At 43.8% G+C, this 21,916-nt stretch overlaps 1 protein-coding gene and 1 long non-coding RNA gene across 2 annotated transcripts in view; one reads left to right on the forward strand and one right to left on the reverse strand.

Annotated features, from left to right (window-relative positions):
• Positions 1 to 14,813, forward strand: part of LOC128689393 (uncharacterized) — a 48,272-nt gene extending 33,459 nt beyond the window's left edge. The window contains exons 5-6 of the long non-coding RNA XR_008407155.2: positions 13,494 to 14,076; positions 14,520 to 14,813. This is a non-coding gene — a long non-coding RNA (uncharacterized lncRNA). The remainder of the gene's footprint in view (positions 1 to 13,493; positions 14,077 to 14,519) is intronic.
• LOC128689390 (endothelin-converting enzyme-like 1) overlaps positions 1 to 21,916 on the reverse strand; it is a gene marked incomplete in the record, with an annotated part of 169,871 nt that overhangs the window by 100,026 nt on the left and 47,929 nt on the right. The window contains 1 exon segment of the mRNA XM_070086204.1: positions 9,356 to 9,507. Within this exon segment, the coding sequence (XP_069942305.1) occupies positions 9,356 to 9,507 (152 nt within the window).

Genomic DNA, 21,916 nt, shown 5'->3' on the forward strand with positions numbered 1-21,916 from the left:
ACCCTATTCTTCAAGACTGGCAGTGCCAACTATGTCACCACGATCCAGAAGTGTGACTAAAACATCTGTGTCCACTACAAAATATGTCGTGAAATGACCAGTGGGTGGCCAGCGGTGACATGCAATATAACGCATCTAAATATTTCTGACATTAACACACAGGGAAGAGGCGGAGTCAAGAGGTGTGAATCTACCCCTGCAACCACATATAGGTGAGCGTGCGTGCACGTGCACGTACGCACACGCACGTACGCACACGCACGCACGCACACGCACACGCGCGCACGCACGCGCACACACACACACACACACACACACACACACACACACACACACACACACACACACACACACACACACACACACACACACACACACACACACACGTCAGGAGAATACCTGACAGGGAGGCAACAATGAGTCATGGTACGTGACGAGGCGTCAGAGTGGGCGCCTGTGACGAGCGGAGTTCCACAGGGGTCAGTCCTAGGACCGGTGCTGTTTCCGGTATATGTGAATGACATGATGGAAGGGATAGACGATGAGGAGAATTCAATCGGATGAGGATCAGGGAGGACTACAAAGGGGTCTGGATAGGCTGTAAACCTGGTCCGGCGAATGGCTCCTGGAGTTTAACCCCGCTAAGTGCAAAGTCATAAAGATTGGGGAAGGGCAAAGAAGACCGCAGACAGAGTACAGGCTAGGGGATGGTGGCCAAAGACTGCAAACTTCACTCAAGGAAAAGGATCTCGGGGTTAGTATAATACAGAGCACATCAGAGTTGCACATCAACCAAATAACTGTTGTAGCATATGGGCGCCTGGCAAACCTAAGAACAGCGTTTCGGCACCTGAGAAAGGAATCGCTCAAGACTCTGCACAATGTGTACGTCAGGCCCATATTGGAGTATGCAGCCCCAGTATGGAACCCACACCTGGTAAAGCACGTCAAAAAACTAGAAAAAGTGCAAAAGTTTGCAACAAGACAAATCCCGAAGCTAAGGGGAACGGAGGAGAGGTTAAGGGAAATCCACCTGACAACACCGGAGGACAGGAGAGAGAGAGGGGGGGACATGATAATGACATATAAAATACTGAGAAGAATTGACAAGGTGGTTAGGGACAAAATGTTGCAGAGAGGGGACACAGCAACAAAGGGTCACAACTTTCAGTTGTGACCCTGTTGCTGTGTCCTTTGCCACAGGGATGTTAGGAAATACTTCAGTCACAGAGTTGTCAGGAAGTGGAATAGTCTGGAGAGTGATGTAATGAGGCAGGATCCATACATAGCTTTAAGAAGAGATACGAAACAGCTCATGGATCAGGGAGCGAGGACTTAGTAGCGACCAGTGAAGAGGCCGGGCCAGGAGCTATGACTCGATCCCTGCAACCACAATTGAGTACAAACATTTCCCTCCATGTTTTCTCAGTTTTATTCATTCTCCCCCCCTCCTCTCCTCCCTCCCCCTCCTTTCCTCCCTCCCCCTCCTTTCGTCCCTCCACCTCTCCTCCCCCCCCTCCCCTCTCTACATCCTACCTTCCTTCCTTCTTTCCTAATCTATGTCGTCCCTTTTCTTATTTCCTTTCCCTCATGTGTGTCCTCCATTATTCTTATCTTTCCCCTCAAATCTCCCATTTCCATTCCACTCTTCCCTTTCCCCTTCTACTCCTCCCCTCTGAACTCCACCTCCTCCCTCATCCCCCATTCTTTTTCCCTTAATTCCTCCCACTTCTTGCACTCTCCACTTCATTTCTTCCCCTTCTTAATCACCCAATCCCCCTCCTTTACTTTCTCCCACTCCTTACTCTCCCTTTCATCCCTCTCAACATTTTCTCTACTTCCTTTCCATTCCATCTTCCTCTCCGTGCTTCCCTCACCCTCCGAACCTCTGCTGCTGCACTCCCCTCCCCGGCTACCACAAGGGTGAAAGGAGGGAAGGGGAGGGGAGAGGAGGGGAGGGGAGAGGAGGGGAGGGGAGAGGAGGGGAGAGGAGGGGAGGGGAGGGGGTGCTTTCTGCGGCTGCTCTCAATTATTCACACTGACGCAATACACGCTAGAGCCCCCACCCCTCAATACCCCCATTCAGCTCCTCCCCCCCTCCCTTACTCGGCTCCCCCCCCCCGTCCACCGCACCCCACTCAACTACTCATTTCTCCCCTCTACCTATCCATTCACTCAAGTCCCTCCGTCCCTAACCCACTCATTTCCTCCCTCCTCCACTCAGCTCTTCCCTCCCTCCCTCCTCCACTCAGCTCTTCCCTCCCTCCCTCCCTCCCTCCTCCCCCACTCCATCCCCCTCCCCCTCTGATGAGAGCCGCCCTGAAATATAATAGATTTATCGAGGTGGAAGATACTTTTATATTTTTATGCACAGATGAAGTTAAGAGTGAAAAATGTCTTTTCTGTTAGTTCAATTGTCTCGACCTCCATTACCCTCATCTTCTCCCAAACTCTATTGAGCTCTTATCATTCTCCAGGATTTAATTAATGGTAAAAGAGAGAGAGAAATTTCCTTTTGAGTTGTAGAAACCCTTTAAAAAAAAATTAGTATTATTAGGATAAGTATAGTTGGGTCTCTTTTTAAATTGTTCAAGGTGGGTAAAATTAAATTTAATACTTAAGAACATAACTTGAAAGTATTTTATTTGTGACAAAGCGCTGGTGTAATGTTTTATATGAGGTCAGTTACCCGTGGTCTAGTGACCAATATAATGTGTGGAAACAGTTTCAAAATATATCGTCTGCTTACAGTAGGTCAGGAACTGTGTATATACGAGTCAACCTGCAAATGCAGTATAACGTGATCCTCTATTGGCAACGTTCCGCCCCCACACATGGGATTTATCAGGTCTCTGTTTCCATCGTGGTACGCCATTTTTCTCAGTCGAGTTAACCACTCGATGGATCCGGAGTGACTCGTACATATACACCTCCTTCATCAGTCTTGATATTTCTGAAGCTCCCAGATGCTGTCACAGGCTGGGTACCCTTGAATCCACGAAGTGTGAAGTTTATTCAGATACACAAATACAGTTACATAACTTATCATACATAGCAGCATATATGTAGATTACCTACCATAACCCCCAAAAAGGTCAAAGTGACTTATTTCCATTGAAGTCCTTGGTTGTGATCACTCAACCACCGTGCTGAAGGTATGGGGAATGAGACTCTCATGGTTAATCCAAGGAGAGGAGGGTAGCTGCAGCTGACTCGATCAAGAGCCCTTGAGCAGTAGGATCAAGGCACCCACCCTACTTGATCAAGCCCTGATCCATCGGGAGGCCTGGTCATGGACCGGGCCGCGGGGGCGTTGATCCCCGGAATAACCTCCAGGTAACCCCTTGAAGGACCCTGGATCAATGAAAAATAAGTCACTGACATTTTTAGGGTTATCCTAGGTAATCTACACACATGCTGCTATGTATGATAATATATACAAGTATTTATGTGTACCTGTACCTGAATACACTTACTTGTTTACTAAGGAAGCGACCAAGTCTCTACCATTGTTCAGGCAGCGCAATATTGTCAACACTACCCGTTTTTCTTTATTTCTCTTCAATGAACTTATAATTTAATTATAGAAAACTTGTCTCCAAATAGACCTCACACCCTGGTAGACTCCATCATTTCTATTAATAACAAAGAAAACTTGATTCAGATTATTAACCTAGCAAAGGCAGTCAGTGCGTCTCAAATATATTTTTACATCCCTAAATACTTATTTACCGCCAGGTAACAAGGACAACGGGTTAATTGGGTTTAAAACCTATCTACTATACACCTACACACCACAGCACCGTATCATCCTTTGCGGATGATACTAGGATCTGCACGAGGCTGTCATCTGCTGAGGACGCGGTTAACCTCCAAGAAGATATAAACAAAGTTTTCCAGTGGGCAACGGTAAACAATATGATGTTCAATGTGGAAAACTGGAGGAGATAATAACTAGAACAGAGTATACTAAGACTCTGGCCATACAATAGAGCGGAAAAATAATGTAAGGGACCTGGGAGTAGTAATGTCTGAGGATCTCACTTTCAAGGATCGCAACAGTGCCACGATCACAAGTGCAAAGAAAATGATAGGATGGATAATGAGAACGTTCAAAACGAGAGATGCCAAGCCCATGATTATCCTTTTCAAATCACTTCTTCTCTCTAGGCTGGAATACTGCTGTACATTAACATCTCCATTCAAAGCAGGTGAAATTACAGATCTAGAGAGTGTACAGAGATCCTTTACTGCACGTATAAGTTCCGTCAAGCACCTTAACTACTGGGAACGCTTGGAAGCACTTGACTTGTACTCATTGGAACACAGGAGAGTTATATTATAATCTACACTTGGAAAATCCTGGAAGGAATGGTCCCGAATCTGCACACAGAAATCACTCCCTACGAAAGTAAAAGACTGGGCAGGCGATGCAAAATGCCCCCAATGGCAATGGCGCCCCGCCATTGGTACACTAAGAGAAAACACCATAAGTGTCCGGGGGCCCAAAACTGTTCAACAGCCTCCCATTAAGCATTAGGGGAATTGCCAATAAACTCCTGGCTGCCTTCAAGAGAGAGCTGGACAGATACCTAAAGTCAATGCTGGATCAGCCGGTCTGTGGCTCGTACGTTGGACTGCATGCGGCCAGCAGCAACAGCTTGGTTGATCAGGCCCTGATCCACCGGAAGGCCTGGTCGTGAACCGGGCCGTGGGGGCGTTGATCCCCGGAATAACCTCCAGGTAACTACAGGAATGCCATTAAGACCATGTCAACTACACATCAGTATCGTAAAGGGTTCTTTAATGGAGATATCGTAGGTTGAAGGTAGACACACTTGTAGGATGGTAACTATATTGTCAGACTGAGATGAGGGATGGAGCCCAGCTGCCTTGCCTGTCCGCTGAATGGTCTGCCGCCGAGTGAGGCCGGAGCAGAGGTATGAGCCTACACATCTGCATCCCGTGACGTCACACAAAGCCACAGGCCTACAAGGGATCTCGTATCTAAAGCACATGGATGATACTAATATGCTATGCTATATAATACAGGGAATACAGGGATCAGCAACTATGCTGACACCAGCGGCATTACTTTATTTCTACATTACTGATTATCAACACACACAATAATAATAATAAATATATATATATATATATATATATATATATATATATATATATATATGTCGTGCCGAATATGTAAAACTGGTCAATTAGCAAGAAGTCACTTAAAATTAAGTCCTTTCTAAAATTTTCTCTTATACGTTTAAAGATATATTTTTTTCATTAATGTTGATGTAAAAATTTACAATTTTGCACCAAAGGGAACTTAGAAAACTTACCTAACCTTATTATAACAAGCGCAATTTATTTTAGCCTAACCCAACTAAATATATTTTAGATCTGTTTACAATAATTTAATACTAAACAAACACAGTGAAATACATTTTTTTCGTTAGGTTCAGAATGATTTTGGCGAAATTATTGCATACACAAATTTTCACTTGTCCTATATGGCAAGATGAGCGTTGCTATTTAAGCCAAGATAGCAAGTTCTGCCTATTCGGCACGACATTATATATATATATATATATATATATATATATATATATATATATATATATATATATATATATATATATATATATATATATATACTGATCTCAGCGCAGACATTGAGAGGTATGCATCTTAGATCATGTAAACAGTAGCAGTAGATGTCAGAGCATTTGCCCATGTCTCGCACAGACCAGGATTCGAACAGTGTCCTTTAGATGTGCGAGGCAAACGCTATACCACTGGGCTACGAAGCACTCCTGGCCTACGTACAATCAGATCGGAAGAATAGAAAAAGGAGGAGGAGGAGAATTATGAGGAGGAACACCGGCGGATAATCACATGGCTGTGTAAGCCAGAATAACACAGGCTTTTGGCGCAATAGAGAAAATTTCCCACTCGACAAAAATGCGACCCGAATTTTTGTGTGTTCCGTGAGGGTCAGCAAATTTACCCCCAAGCAATCTATTATCATCCTAAGTTGGGAAAAAGAAAAGTATACGCTTGACCTCGTCTGTCTGTCTGTCTGTCTCTACCTACCCCTTTCTTCCATCCCTTCCATCACCCTCCCCCTTTCCCTCTCCCTCTTCCCCTCCCTCTTACCCTCTCTTTCTTCCTCTGGTATGTAACAAGGGCAATAGAACATAGAAATTAGACAACATATAAGCCACAGGGATAACATTTCTTTAACAAGAGTGGCAAAGTTGAAAGAGCTGGAGTGACACAGCTTATACAGAACACAATGACTTCAACAGTAATAATAATAATAATCTTTATTTCTACAAGTACATGTACAAGGTATACAGGCCTAGCTGACATCAATGACATGCTACTATATAGAAAGCCCCTTGTTATGCACAGCATTTCGGGCAAATTAGGTCAATTTTGTCCCCAGGATGCGAGCCACACCAGTCGACTAACACTAAGGTACCCATTTTACTGATGGATGAACACGGGAAGCAGATGTCTTAAGGAAACACGGATTAATATTTCCACCCGTACCGGGGATCGACCCCCGGAGCTCAGTGTGTGAACTGAGTGCGTAACATCAGACGCGGAATCTCTTCTTTTGAATGTTTTAGATATCCAGCTTCACTTTCCTTTCGGCTGCGAAGACATTCGTGATCCTTGAATGTAAGATCTGACATTGTCACTCCCATGTCTCTCATTCTGAATTTTCGCTCTACTGAAATAATTAAAATTTATCTTGAATTATTCAGAAGTGAAACGTGTTCTCGTTGAACATTACATTGTTGTTAGTGGCCCATTGGTGCTCTTCACACCAACTCCAAGGCTGAGGGACTGATTACCTCATCTTTTGTACATAGTTCTACTGTCTTCCAATTATGTCCTTGAATTTGTATTGATAAAATCACTGGATGGCGAAACGTCTACAATAATGATACCCAGATGTTGCACATGTGTCTAATTTTCACCTTCACTGGTAGACTTGGTCTATATTTGTGTGAAGGTTGGTTGTGTCCTCAACGTACGCCACTCTCATACTGACTTATCATACAGATTCAAGTATCATCAGTGAAGGATGATTCGGTGCTGTGATTTAAGTCTGTCCATGAAGAATTAAACATGTGCAACATCTGGGTCTCTCTTTGCAGACGTTTCGCCTTCCCGGTGGCTTTATCAATACAACCCCTCAAGGGAAGTTCCTTGATGTTGGTGAGGGGCTCTTGATCTAAGAAACTGGATCTGTGCTCCAGTTCCCTGAATTGATCCCCCCCTCCTCGACAGGTGCTGTATAATCCCTACGGGTTTAACGCTCCCATGATGATAATTTACCAATACATAATGTGAAGTAGAATTATATATACGTCTGTCTATGTCGGTTATAAAAATGAGAAGCAAAACTGGGGAGTAATGAGCCTTGAGCAGAGCTTTTCACTGTAGCTGCCCCAGATTTCACTGTTTACTCTTCCTCATTGAGTAGTACTTGTTAGGATGTTAAATATCTATCTACCCAATTTTCCAATTATTCCCTTTGAACGTATTTTGTATTACACCATTGTTGCTGTTGTAGAAGTTTTTTTGCAAAGTTAGTGTGAGGGTGACTTCCTGTGGTCGCCAATATCCTGCACTTCTCTCCGCTCCCAAACCATCCTCAATTCAAGGGTGAGGGTGGACGGGATAGAGGATGAAATCACAGCCTCCTGGCTATTAATATCCTGCCTAGAAGCACAGGCAGTTGGGCAACATGACCGCAAATATCCTGCTCAAGAGGGTAGGGATGGGAGAAAGGGGGGAGATGTTAGGTTGGGTGGGGGGTTGGAAGGGGTGGTGTTAGAGAAGGGTGGGGGAGGAAGGTCATCAAGCCTTCTCGTAATATCCTCTTTACTTCACTGATTTCCTGGCCTCTCAGTTATTATCCTAGAGACTACTGTTACGTCTCAGTATCCTACCGACCTCTCCTCACATCCTACCGACCTCTCCTCACATCCTACCGACCTCTCCTCATAGGTGGTGGTAGACCGGGATGGAAGGGAAAAGGAAACATTCCATTGGAAAGCGAGAAAGCATTCCACCAGACGAGGAATGCACTGTGAAATCTTCGCCACACTGGCTTTTTTTTTTCCATGAGGATTATCGACTTTCGGTGGAAGGTCGGATCGATCAGCTCTGTTTCTGGTTTCTGAAGAGTTTGAAAAGCAGTGAATGTGTTATATATACCATTCTTACAGTTATTAGGACTGGATGAGTCGACGCTGAGGCGAATTACAGCAGTAGCAGCAGGGAACATAAACCACAGTAACAGCAGAGAACGTAGCAGACGGAGCTAACGTAAGCTGCAGCAGCAGGGAACGTTAAATAGACGGCACTGACAAAGTTACAGCAGCAGAACTTCGATGTCCGTGAATTCCCATGATTCGTCCCTAAGTAGGAAGAGCTTATCCCCAGCCCTAAGTCTAGCCAGACCACCACCAGAAGCATATATTGTAGAATAATGTAAAACATGCTTAATGCTAGGATCCGTCGGAAAAGTTACGACCTGAAGGAGGTATTTACATCTGTGGGTGGTATTCAGCTGCGTAACTCCAGGCATTCGCACAAACGCGCGTACACCCACACCGCACCGCTGTATTCACTAAACTACTGTATTAAACTATACTCGCTAACTGGAGATCAAAGCAGACTACGTTTCGGTCCATGATGAACCATTATCAAACTACTTTCTGATTACTGTGGGAGTCGTGGATTGTTGGAGTCACGGTAGTGGGTTAGTTACCTGGAGGTTACCTGGAGGTTATTCCGGGGATCAACGCCCCCGCGGCCCGGTCCATGACCAGGCCTCCCGATGGATCAGGGCCTGATCAACTAGGCTGTTACTGCTGGCCGCACGCAGTCCGACGTACGAGCCACAGCCCGGCTGATCCGGCACCGACTTTAGGTATCTGTCCAGCTCTCTCTTGAAGGCAGCCAGGGGTTTATTGGCAATTCCCCTAATGCTTGATGGGAGGCTGTTGAACAGTTTTGGGCCCCGGACACTTATGGTGTTTTCTCTTAGTGTACCAATGGCGCCCCTACTTTTTATTGGCGGCATTTTGCATCGCCTGCCCAGTCTTTTACTTTCGTAGGGAGTGATTTCTGTGTGCAGATTTGGGACCATTCCTTCCAAGATTTTCCAAGTGTAGATTATGATATATCTCTCCCTCCTGCGTTCCAACGAGTACAAGTCAAGTGCTTTCAAGCGTTCCCAGTAGTTAAGGTGCTAGTTGTGAACAGTTGTAGTCACGGTAGTATGACGTTCGTGCGGTGAAGTATATAGTGACACACAGAGACTGACCTTGATGATGTTTTGCCCGTGGCTGCGTGGGTTGGGCACTACGGTGACCTTGAAGAACGGTGACACACCATACTCAGCGTGTAGACGCACCAGCACTGTGTCGAACTCCCACCGTCGACGATCCCAGGTCTCCCTCATCAACGTCCATCCGTCTGCAACACCAACATACAACATGTAACACCAACCTAAACTCGCAACATGCAGCACCAACATACAACATGTAGCACCAACATACAACATGCAGCACCAACATACAACATGCAGCACCAACATACAACATGCAGCACCAACATACAACATGTAGCACCAACATACAACATGCAGCACCAACATACAACATGCAGCACCAACATACAACATGCAGCACCAACATACAACATGCAGCACCAACATACAACATGTAGCACCAACATACAACATGCAGCACCAACATACAACATGTAGCACCAACATACAACATGTAGCACCAACATACAACATGTAGCACCAACATACAACATGTAGCACCAACATACAACATGTAGCACCAACATACAACATGTAGCACCAACATACAACATGTAGCACCAACATACAACATGTAGCACCAACATACAACATGTAGCACCAACATACAACATGTAGCACCAACATACAACATGTAGCACCAACATACATGTAGCACCAACATACAACATGCAGCACCAACATACATCACGCAACATATACAACATGCAGCAGCAACATACAACATGCAGCACCAACATACATCAATATACAACACCAACATGCAACACCAACATACAACTACATACAACATGCAGCAACATACAACACCAACATAAAACACCAACATGCAACACCAACATACAACTACATACAACATGCAGCAACATACAATAACAACATACAACACCAACATACAACACACACGCGCGCGCACACACAGACACACACACACACACACACACACACACACACACACACACACACACACACACACACACACACACACACACGCAAGTTACAATACATTCTACATTCTCTGAACAAATAACACTAGTGAAACGTCAACAGTAAACCAATATATTCTGTTACCTACACTACATCCCTCCTCCTTCCCACCCCCCTTCCAATTTCCATCTATCCCCCCCACTCCCCCATCTTGTGTCTGGGTTGGCAGATAATTTAGCTCACATACTTAGGGTCCAGGGTTCGATTCCCAGCATGGATGAAAGCGCTGGGCATGTTTCCTTTCACCTACTACCCCTGTTCACCTAAGGTGTTAGTCGACTGTTATGGGTGGCATCCTGAGAGAGAGAGAGAGAGAGAGAGAGAGAGAGAGAGAGAGAGAGAGAGAGAGTTGAGCTTTGAAATAAGCCGAGGTAGGACGGCATCTCTTTGCCTGTAAAATTTATGTGTAAAATAAAATCTATTCCCATCCGTCCTTTTCTAATCCCCTCCCCCCTTCTTTTCATCTTTCTTCCCCCTCATGTATCTTTCACTCATCCTACCTCCCCTTTCATTCTACCATTGCCATTTCTCATCCATCCCCCCCATTTCAAATTCTTCCCTTTACACCATCCATGAAGAATTTTTTCTAAAATCCCAAGTATTTACATAAGGTAATGCATCAGTATATTTTTTTCCTTTCTTTCTCTCCCTCTCACTTCCTTTTCCTTCCTCTCTCTCCCTCTCCCTCCCTCTCAGACAGGAAAAACAATGCTAAAATATACCGTCTTATACACCTGGATGGTGAATCAGTGCAGAAACAGAGAGAAACAAGGATTGAATGAAATAAGCAGGAAAGAGAGGAAGAATGGAGGGGGGAAATATGAAGGAAGAAGATAAAACAAGAAAAGAATTATGTAGAAAGAGGGGAAAATTAAGCATAGAGAAAATATATTATGATGGAAGATAATGACTAGTACTAACTCAAAATTGTATTGATAAAAATGAACTATTATTGTTCCCAAAAAGTATACAGAGTAGTGTAGCAGCACATTTCTGGTGTTCCCACTATGTAACTATCACAGTGTAGCAGCACACTGCTGGTGTTCCCACTATGTAACTATCACAGTGTAGCAGCACACTGCTGGTGTTCCCACTATGTAACTATCACAGTGTAGCAGCACACTGCTGGTGTTCCCACTATGTAACTATCACAGTGTAGCAGCAAACTGCTGGTGTTCCCACTATGTAACTATCACAGTGTAGCAGCACACTTTTGGTGTTCCCACTATGTAACTATCACAGTGTAGCAGCACATTTCTGGTGTTCCCACTATGTAACTATCACAGTGTAGCAGCACACTGCTGGTGTTCCCACTATGTAACTATCACAGTGTAGCAGCACACTGTTGGTGTTCCCACTATGTAACTATCACAGTGTAGCAGCACACTGCTGGTGTTCCCACTATGTAACTATCACAGTGTAGCAGCACACTGCTGGTGTTCCCACTATGTAACTATCACAGTGTAGCAGCACACTGTTGGTGTTCCCACTATGTAACTATCACAGTGTAGCAGCACACTGCTGGTGTTCCCACTATGTAACTATCACAGTGTAGCAGCACACTTTTGGTGTTCCCACTATGTAACTATCACAGTGTAGCAGCACATTTCTGGTGTTCCCACTATGTAACTATCACAGTGTAGCAGAACACTGCTGGTGTTCCTACACTGTAACTATCACAGTGTAGCAGGACACTGTTGGTGTTCCTACACTGTAACTATCACAGTGTAGCAGGACACTGTTGGTGTTCCTACACTGTAACTATCACAGTGTAGCAGGACACTGTTGGTGTTCCTACACTGTAACTATCACAGTGTAGCAGGACACTGTTGGTGTTCCTACACTGTAACTATCACAGTGTAGCAGCACACTTTTGGTGTTCCCACTATGTAACTATCACAGTGTAGCAGCACACTTCTGGTGTTCCCACTATGTAACTATCACAGTGTAGCAGCACACTTTTGGTGTTCCCACTATGTAACTATCACAGTGTAGCAGCACACTGCTGGTGTTCCCATTATATAACTATCACACAGTGCAGCAGCACACTGCTGGTGTTCCTACTACCTATCACACAGTGTAGCAACACACTGCTGGTGTTCCCACTATGTAACTATCACAGTGTATCAGCACACTGGTGTTCCCACTACGTAACTATCAAACGGTGTAGTAGCACACTGCTGGTGTTCCCACTACGTAACTATCATACAGTGTAGCAGCACACTGCTGGTTTTCCCACTATGTAATTATGGTAGAGAAATTTTCTCCAGGAGAGGGGTATCAGCCCCCTTCAGCCCTTAGGGGCCCAGCCTTCTCAGAAGGGGCAAGCATCTTGTTTATTGCTATATCAAGTAATTATCAGCAGATGTTTAACCAGCGTGTACCAGTTACATGGTCACGCGGCTCTTTGCAAGAGACCACTGTTGCGAGTGTGTACTTTAAATAAGATACTTTCAATCTCTTACCTTAGCAGGACAATTAAGGAAAATCCTGCTCTCACTTTATTACCATGGTAAAGATGTACATTGTTGTCTATGCTTAAGACAGCAAGAATCAAGCATTCTGCTTTGCTTCCTGGTGGAAGTTTGGCAAGGAGGGGAAATATGGTAGGTCAGCTTTTCCTTTATGTGCTAGGGGCATTGGCGCAGGAGGCTGTAGTGTTTCAGATTGCTTTTGACCCTGCTAGGGCTCACATTGACGCAGGGATAACCAACAAAGGACACTGATCCGCACATTTTTGTACATAAAAGTATCTCCAATACCATATCAAGACACAGGGAAGTGTGATCAGCTTCTTTAGTGGCATTATGGTGAATAAATCTTGATGAACAGAGTAACAACGAGTGTTGTGATCCTAACGGAGTTTGCGCAACATTCTTCAAAGAACACGTCTGCTTCAATCAAGACACCTATATCCGAGTTAATATGGGTCCGATACAGACACCCAAGTAGGTCTAGTAATTAATGGGTCTAGCTAGGTCAGCTGCACAGCAGATAACTACTACATTTTTACTGGATGTAGCATATACTTGGTTATGGGCGGACCATCGATCCCACACCAGTAAGTGTTGTCAGTATTCAGTTATACATTACTGACATAACACCCCTTAGGGGTAATTTTACTCACCCATAAATTATTTTCCAGCCCTTTGAGGGATGCATACGACAGCTTTTCAAGAAATCGCCTGCAGGGACGGCTGTGTAGGCGAAAGCTGTCTTTCAAGATAAGTCCCCCGTACAGTTCACTATTTAATCTTTGACTTAGCTTGTAGCATTATCCTCAACAACTATCATACAGTGTAGCAGCACACTGCTGGTGTTTCCACTATGTAACTATCATACAGTGTGGCAGCAAACTGCTTTTGTTACCACTATGTAACATACAGTGTAGCAGCACACTGCTGGTGTTCCCACTATGTAACTATCATAAAGTGTAGCAGCACATTATGGGTGTTCATAATATGAATAACTTCACTACCTCCCCGGCTCTTCCTCTCCCATCGAAACAACAGCCCCTCCGACTCAACAGCCCCTCCCCCCCCCCTGAACATTTAGGAAAGTGAGTGTTCTGTGGTGTTGAATTAAACATTGAGTGCAGAGTTAATTATCTAAGTAATATTTTAAAACAGTTGAAGTAGAATCCCCAGTAATGTGAGTTTCGTACTAAAGGAGGAAGAGGAGGAGTAAGAGTAGCAGCAGGAACAACAACAGGGACAACATCAAAGCAGGTAATTCCTTTTTCTGCCTCAAGCTTTTCAAAAAAATTTACATTACCAGCAGTTTGTAATCCACCTGGCAGCCATTCTTGGGATAATACATAGCGCCATCCATCTATGGGGTAGATACATAGCTGCGGGTGCCTCCTTGACCCTCCTGGTACGGGTTAAGGTATAGCTTCATGATAGGATTACTTTGACCTGGTGTTTGACCTGGTGTTAGGAAAGACAAAACCTTCAAATCTAATAGTGAATCTCCACTATACGGTTTGGGTTGTGCTCTCTTGCACTCTGTGGTTTATAGTGTCCGTGATCTGTTTTAATTTTACAGTTATTGGTTACCAGTACTGACTTTCTTTAACGTTAAAAAGAAAGTAACCTTAGTTTTTTGCCTTCAGCGAATTTTATAGTTTTGTGTGACCACCTGGTAACCTGTGTTTCTTTGCGAGTTCTAGATGCGGTCTGTCAGCCTCGGAGGATACTAACAAGACTGGTCAACCTTCTGCAGGGTGGGTCTCTCGCATCTGGAAGGAGCACTTCAGCGTGCCTTCCTCAGAAGTGTGCATGTTGTTGATTACTACTACTACTACTACTACTGGGTCAGCAACTAATTATCAAGAGGTAACCTCTCCCATCAAGGTCATGCACATGTCAAGTTGATGCTTTCTACTCTCAACCATCAACACAATCAACACCTGTCTTTCTCTTGGCTTTATTATATTTATATATTAATAAAATATTTGCTTTTTCATTTTCTTTTTCCTCCAAATTCACGAAATTCCTCTTAATACTTTTCCATCCTAGTAATTACCTAACAGGGAAATGCTAAACCCATAAGAGATCCACCTCCTGGAGAATGGGAAGTAATGATGTGTGATCCAAGGATGGGGAGAGTAGCTCCTATATCTTGTATCAAGAACCCTACATCAGTATTATGATGTAGGGCGAATAAGGAAAGAAGAGAAACGGGAGAAATGGGAGGGTAGGGGTAGAGAGAGAGAGAGAGAGAGAGAGACAGAGAGAGAGAGAGAGAGAGAGAGAGAGAGAACTAAGACTAGAGCAGCAATACTCCTTCCCGAGCACCTTCACCTCCCCAGCACATTCAGCACCCCAGCACCTTTCCTCTCTTAGGATATTTCCCCTCTCCCCATTACCTCTCCTCTCCCCAGTATTCCTCTTTCCCCCCTCTCCAGTATCTCTCCTTCTACTCCCCAATACCACAGTACCTCCATCTCTACCTCACCACTCATACATCCCATCACATCTATTTTTCTCCATACCTCTATTCTCTCCTCGCTTGCATCCCACTTCTCTACCCCCTCCCGCTCTGTTTTTTCTCCGACTCCACCCAGTTTTTCTCACTACCCCACAACAGGTGCAATCGCTCTTCCTTATATACATCAATGATCTTCCAAACGTATCCCAACACCTGAAACCCATTCTCTTTGCTGACGACACGACTTAAGTCATCTCTCACCCTAATCTTGCCACCCTCAACACCATTGTTAACGAGGAGCTGATCAAAATATCGACTTGGATGACAGCCAATAAACTTACGCTTAACACTGACAAAACCTACTATATTATGTTTGGTAGCAGAGCAGGAGATGCACAAATTAACATTAAGATCGACAACACTCTAATTACCAGACATAATGAGGGCAAATTCCTAGGCCTATACCTTGACAACAACCTGAATTTCAGCACCCATATCCAACACATAACCAAAAAAGTATCCAAAACAGTTGGGATCCTCTCCAAGATACGATACTAAGTGCCGCAAAATGCCCTTCTCACACTATACCACTCACTTATTTATCCATACCTCACCTATGCTATTTGTGCTTGGGGATCAACTGCAGCCACACACCTAAAGCCAATAATAACCCAACTAAAAGCTGCAGTAAGAATAATCACTAAATCCCATCCCTGGCAACACACCCCCCCACTCTTCATAGATCTAAATTTACTCCCTGTTCAGTACATCCACACTTACTACTGTGCAATCTACATCTACAGGACCTTAAACTCCAATATCAACCTTCACCTAAAACGCTTTCTTGATAGTTGTGACAGAACCCACAGGCATAGCACCAGACACAAACATCTTTACGACATTCCCCGTGTCCGACTAAACCTTTACAAAAATTCAATGTATGTCAAAGGCCCTAAAATCTGGAACACCCTACCTGAGAACTCTAAAACTGCAGACACATTCATCACCTTCAAAACTACCATTAGAAAACATCTTATCTCCCTGATACACCCCATCAACTAACTACACGAATACCACCTGGTGGTTCACACTTACACTCACCCATTTGACCATAAACAGAAATATTAATCTCAATCTTAAATAATGAATCCTATGATACTCCAATGCTGAAACTATGTACTGTGCCAAAACAAAAGCATTCACATTGCTAAACTCACAGACTAGTATTTAGTCACTTAGCCATAATACCAACTTACCTCATAATTTGTAATATTTTAAAATAAAGAATTAAACTAAGTCTGCCCGAAATGCCTAGCCATGCTAGGCGTTCTAGTGGTACACTCTGTAATCATTATTTAACTACATGTAAACCACACAACAACCAAATTCTGTAAATTCAACATTGTAATCTTTATAGAGAATAAACTTTGAATTGAATTGAATTGAATCGATCTCAAAAAACAGACTGAACGATCCGAAACTAACCCCCCTCCTATCTTTTGGGTCACGAGTCAATGACAAGAATAGTACGTGGGTGTTGGGGGTATGTGGGTGTTGGGGTATGTGGGTGTTGGGGGTATGTGGGTGTTGGGGGCATGTGGGTGTTGGGGGTATGTGGATGTTGGGGGTATGTGGATGTTGGGGGTATGTGGGTGTTGGGGGTATGTGGGTGTTGGGGGTATGTGGGTGTTGGGGGTATGTGGGTGTTGGGGGTATGTGGGTGTTGGGGGTATGTGGGGTGTTGGGGGTATGTGGGTGTTGGGGGTATGTGGGTGTTGGGGGTATGTGGGTGTTGGGGAAGAAGTGAGCCTGACATTTCTTTTTGGTGGGGGAGGATTGAGAGAGGACAGAGAGGGGTTAGAAAATAATGGAAGTGCTGGGAAGCTCCGCTACAAGCGCCCGAATTCAGTACAAAAAGTATCTCATAACCCCCACCCACATCTGCCTCACTCCTCCCTAGTAAACACCATGGAGGTCGAGGTATGGTATACCCAACATGGAATATCAAAAAAAAACAATTTAGTAAAAAGAACGAGTAGCAGGAGATACACCAAACATCACAGCTCTAATAGAGACGAAATTCAATGAAAAACAAATGCTATATTCCCAACAGGATATCAAGTACTTAGGAAAACAATTAACGGTTGGTGGAGGAGTGGTATTGTGGACTAAACTTGCTACTTTGTGTTTATACCGTCAAAGTGGGAAGCCGAGTGTAACATACTGATATACAAGAGGACCCAGTGTTAGCGGATACATGGATGGCTGGGTGTGGGAGATGCTTGTGGAATGAAGGTGGAACACCTTTTTTCTGAATTTCTAAAATAGGAGCTGTATGACCCATGTAGGTTTGACGTTTAGTTTGACTGTAATAATTCTAAAACATCAAACTAGTTACTATGACAGCCAAAGTATAAATGTTGTACACTTGTTTTATTGACGCCTTAATTTTGCGGATATGGTTTAAAATCATATATTAATATTTATAAACTTCGATTATTAAAAAACGAGAGAAATATTAGAACTTGCATAAAAAACTAAAAAAGTTATGAGAGGAGGGTGCAGAGAGTATGTTACCAGCGAGGTACAATACAATAGTAGGAACTAGAGTACATCGAGAGTACAACAGCCAGACTGTCAACACTTGTACAATGTTACACAGCTACTCTTGCACTCCCTCTCAGACGCAACATATACACAGCCTACCCCTCCCACATCACCACGCTCCTTCACAGCCCCACACCACCCTACTTCACCACTCCCCCGCCCACCAATACGCTCCTCACCATTGTGAAGCACAACAGAGTGAGCAGCTTTCAAACTTTTACCAAAATGATACCAGCATCCAGACCTTTCTTCTGCCTCTTCTTTCTCTCTCACCAAAACATCTCGAAAACATCTCACCAGATTTTCATTTATATTTTTTCTTAACGTGGATAACTAAACTGGGCGAAAGAAACTGAGATTTCAAAGAACATAGAATGTCGGATATGAAGATATTGTGGTGATAATGGTAGTGTGATAGTGATGTGGTGAAGGCAGTGTGGTGGTGATAATGTGGTGAAGACAGGTGTGGTGATAATGGTAATGTGAAGGCTGTGTGTGTGTGTGTGTGTGTGTGTGTGTGTGTGTGTGTGTGTGTGTGTGTGTGTGTGTGTGTGTGTGTGTGTGTGTGCTCACCTATTTGTACTCACCTATTTGTGGTTGCAGGGGTCGAGTCTTAGCTCCTGGCCCCGCCTCTTCACCGGTTGCTACTGGGCCCTCTCTCTCCCCGCTCCATGAGCTTTATCAAACCTCGTCTTAAAACTGTGTATGGTTCCTGCCTCCACTACGTCATGTTCTAGGCTATTCCACTGCCTTACATCTCTATGACTGAAGAAATACTTCCTAATATCTCTCTGACTCATTTGTGTGTGTGTGTGTGTGTGTGTGTGTGTGTGTGTGTGTGTGTGTGTGTGTGTGTGTGTGTGTGTGTGTGTCAGTTATAAAGGTGTGCTTATGAAAGTAAATGGAAATGGTTCACTGAAGATGGTGCTGATAAGCGAGAGGATAATGGGAAAAAGAGAAGGGTGGAGAAAATGAAGAGAGATAAAAGAGTGCGACAAGAAAGAAGGGAAGAAATAGGAGAGAGGTAAGAGGGGAGGATAGTGTGAGAAAAGAAAGTGGTGAGAGAGTACATAAGGGGAGAGGTGTGAAGTAAAATGAGGGCAAAAATGGGAGACTAGAAGGGAGGGAGGGGAGGGAGCTGAAGAAAGGGTAGGCAACTGAGGGGTTGAGGGTAAAAGTGGGATAAGGGAAGTGGGGTTTAAAGAAAAAGAAGTGTAAAAAAAGTAAGGTCTACAGTAGGAAAGGGAGTTTCTGAAAAGGTGGAGGGTGATGCGGAGGGAGAAAGAGAGAATGGAAAGCAAGAGGAAGAGCAGAAGAGGAAGGGGGGAGAGAAGATGTATTCACAGGAAGAGGGAAGTAGGGTAGGCCGGCGATTTATGGAGTGTGAAGCAAGAGATGAGAATAATGTATGCAAATGAGGAGATGCGGAGGAGGCGGGGGCAAGGAGAGAAGGTTTTGGTGTCAGAAGGAATATGGAGTAATGGTGGTGCTAGAAGCACCGGCTGGCTGCTGCTGCTGCTGCTGCTGGTACTAGCACCACCACCAGCTGGTGATGGAAAGATGGTGGAGTGGCAGAATGATGAGAAGGAAGGCAAAGGAGGGAGAGGAGAAAGGTGGAGTAGAAGGAAGAGTGGAAAGTGAGGAGTGAGAGTGGGTGGTAGGGGAGTGGAAGGAGGCGAGAGTGAAAGGTTGTGGATCTGGAGGTAAGTTGAAGGCTCCCGCTGCGGTGCTCACAAAACGCTCCCAGGGGCGCTATGTCACCCTCGACTTCCTGCAGGAGAGCCGCCCACCCCCTGCCAGGGGCAACCCCGGCCAAGTGAGAAGGCAGATGAGCAGAAACAGAGGAGAAAAGGGAAGGGAAGAGAAAGAAGGTACAAGGAAGAGTAAAAAAAAGGGGAAGAGAAAGATTCTTAAGAGAGAAATTCAAGTTTAAGTATATACCAAGACCAAAAATTAACGGTCATTTCAATATATTAAAAACTACACAGCCAGATACCATGCAACATACAACGCACTAAAGATACAACACAGAACACGCCAGTAGTCCTTCACACCAAGAAAATAAGGTTGAAGACACCTCTGTTAAAAATGGCATTGAGGTACCGACACACACAGATGGTAAGTTTATAACCCACGTTGAAGCTTAAAAGGCTCAAGCCCAGAGCAAATCACAGTAGCAGGATTTCCTGCGTCAGGTGTTAATGGATGAGGTGCGTGCTCACCCTACTCATATATTATTTTTTTTTTTTAGTCCGGGGATTGAAGCCCTGGGTAATTTACCACTGGGCAACAACTAGTATGCTCTCTCTCTCTCTCTCTCTCTCTCTCTAATATATATATACATAGTACCGAATAGGTAAAACTGGTCAATTAGCAAGAACTCATTTAAAATTAGTCCTTTCTAAAATTTCCTCTTATACGTTTCAAGATGCATATTTTTCATTTACGTTAATGTAAAAATTAAAATTTTGTACCAAAAGAACCTTAGAAAACAAGCGCAATTTAATTTAGCCTAATCCAACTAAATATATTTTAGATTTGTTTACAATAATTTAATACTACTAAACAAACACAGTGAAATATATCTTTTTTCGTTAGGTTCAGAATGATTTTGGCGAAATTATTGCATACACAAATTTTCACTTGTCCTATACGGCAAGATGAGCGTTGCTATTTAAGCCAAGATCGCAAGTTCTGCCTATTCGGCACGACATATATATATTATATATATATTATATATATATATATATATATATATATATATATATATATATATATATATATATATATATATATATATATAGATATATATATATATATATATATGCATGCAATAAGATCACAGTAAACAGGTGAGTTCAGAATATGCAAAACAACCACTGTGAAAGAATAGAGAAATTCCAAGCGCTTTCGTGACTACTCACATTATAATGCGAGTAGTCACGAAAGCGCTTGGAATTTCTCTATTCTTTCACAGTGGTTGTTTTGCATATATATATATATATATATATATATATATATATATATATATATATATATATATATATATATATATATATATATATATATATATATATATATATAATATATAATCTCGAGATTCCATCCCCGAACCTCACTGGTGAGGCGAGACTTACTACTGGACTACGACTGTTGGTATGCACTTTAATTTGTAGAGAACAGTTTCATAGTGATGATGCCTGTGGGAAGAGGGAGGCACCAGGCCACCACATCCTGAAAAGTCCTGTATAACTTGCTGCCTTTCTGCTGGACCCACAAGAGCTTATTGAATCACTGTAACCGAAAACCTAATGTACAATGTGTTGCTGAGCATGCCTACCCCATACACTGGTGTGGGTCGCATCCTGGGGGACAAGATTAAGGACCCCAATGGAAATAAGTTAGACAGTCCTCGATGACGCACTGACTTTCTTGGGTTATCCTGGGTGGCTAACCCTCCGGGGTTAAAAATCCGAACGAAATCTTATCTTATCTTACACGTTCCCCATGACTATCGCTAGGGGAGCTGTGCCTGTAGACCTGTGCTGCCGCCTGGTGGCCATAGGCCTACCTTCAGCTCACCCCGCAACACCCAGCTTCGTCCTCACGCAGCAGACGGGCCACAGACAAGTGCCGCCCCCCCCCCTTTCTCTCTCTCGCAAGCTGGAGGCCCTGGCTGGCCCCCAGGGCAAGCCGAGATACACTGCTTGTACTCAAGAACCCAATAAAGCAACACGTCGCCTCCGAATATTGTCAATCACCGCCAAATACCACATTCATAATAATTTACTTGATACTGCAGCCAATGCCTCTATCTGTCAACTGATTACTTGTGACCTTAACATGTGGCAGGCACAACAGAACTGTGCCAGGGTGAGTACCGTTCTCTACTAGTGAGTAAAAGGTGAGACTACTAGAACAAGTTATCAGGGCAAGAGCAGTGAGAACAGTATGAAATATGAATGCATATATGAAGGCTTGTAAATATGCAGTAAACAAAGACCAACTGGCAGCTGGGAACAACCAGCA

This window comes from Cherax quadricarinatus, chromosome 18 (assembly GCF_038502225.1).
Source record: "Cherax quadricarinatus isolate ZL_2023a chromosome 18, ASM3850222v1, whole genome shotgun sequence".
Classification (NCBI taxonomy): Eukaryota; Metazoa; Arthropoda; class Malacostraca; order Decapoda; family Parastacidae; genus Cherax; species Cherax quadricarinatus.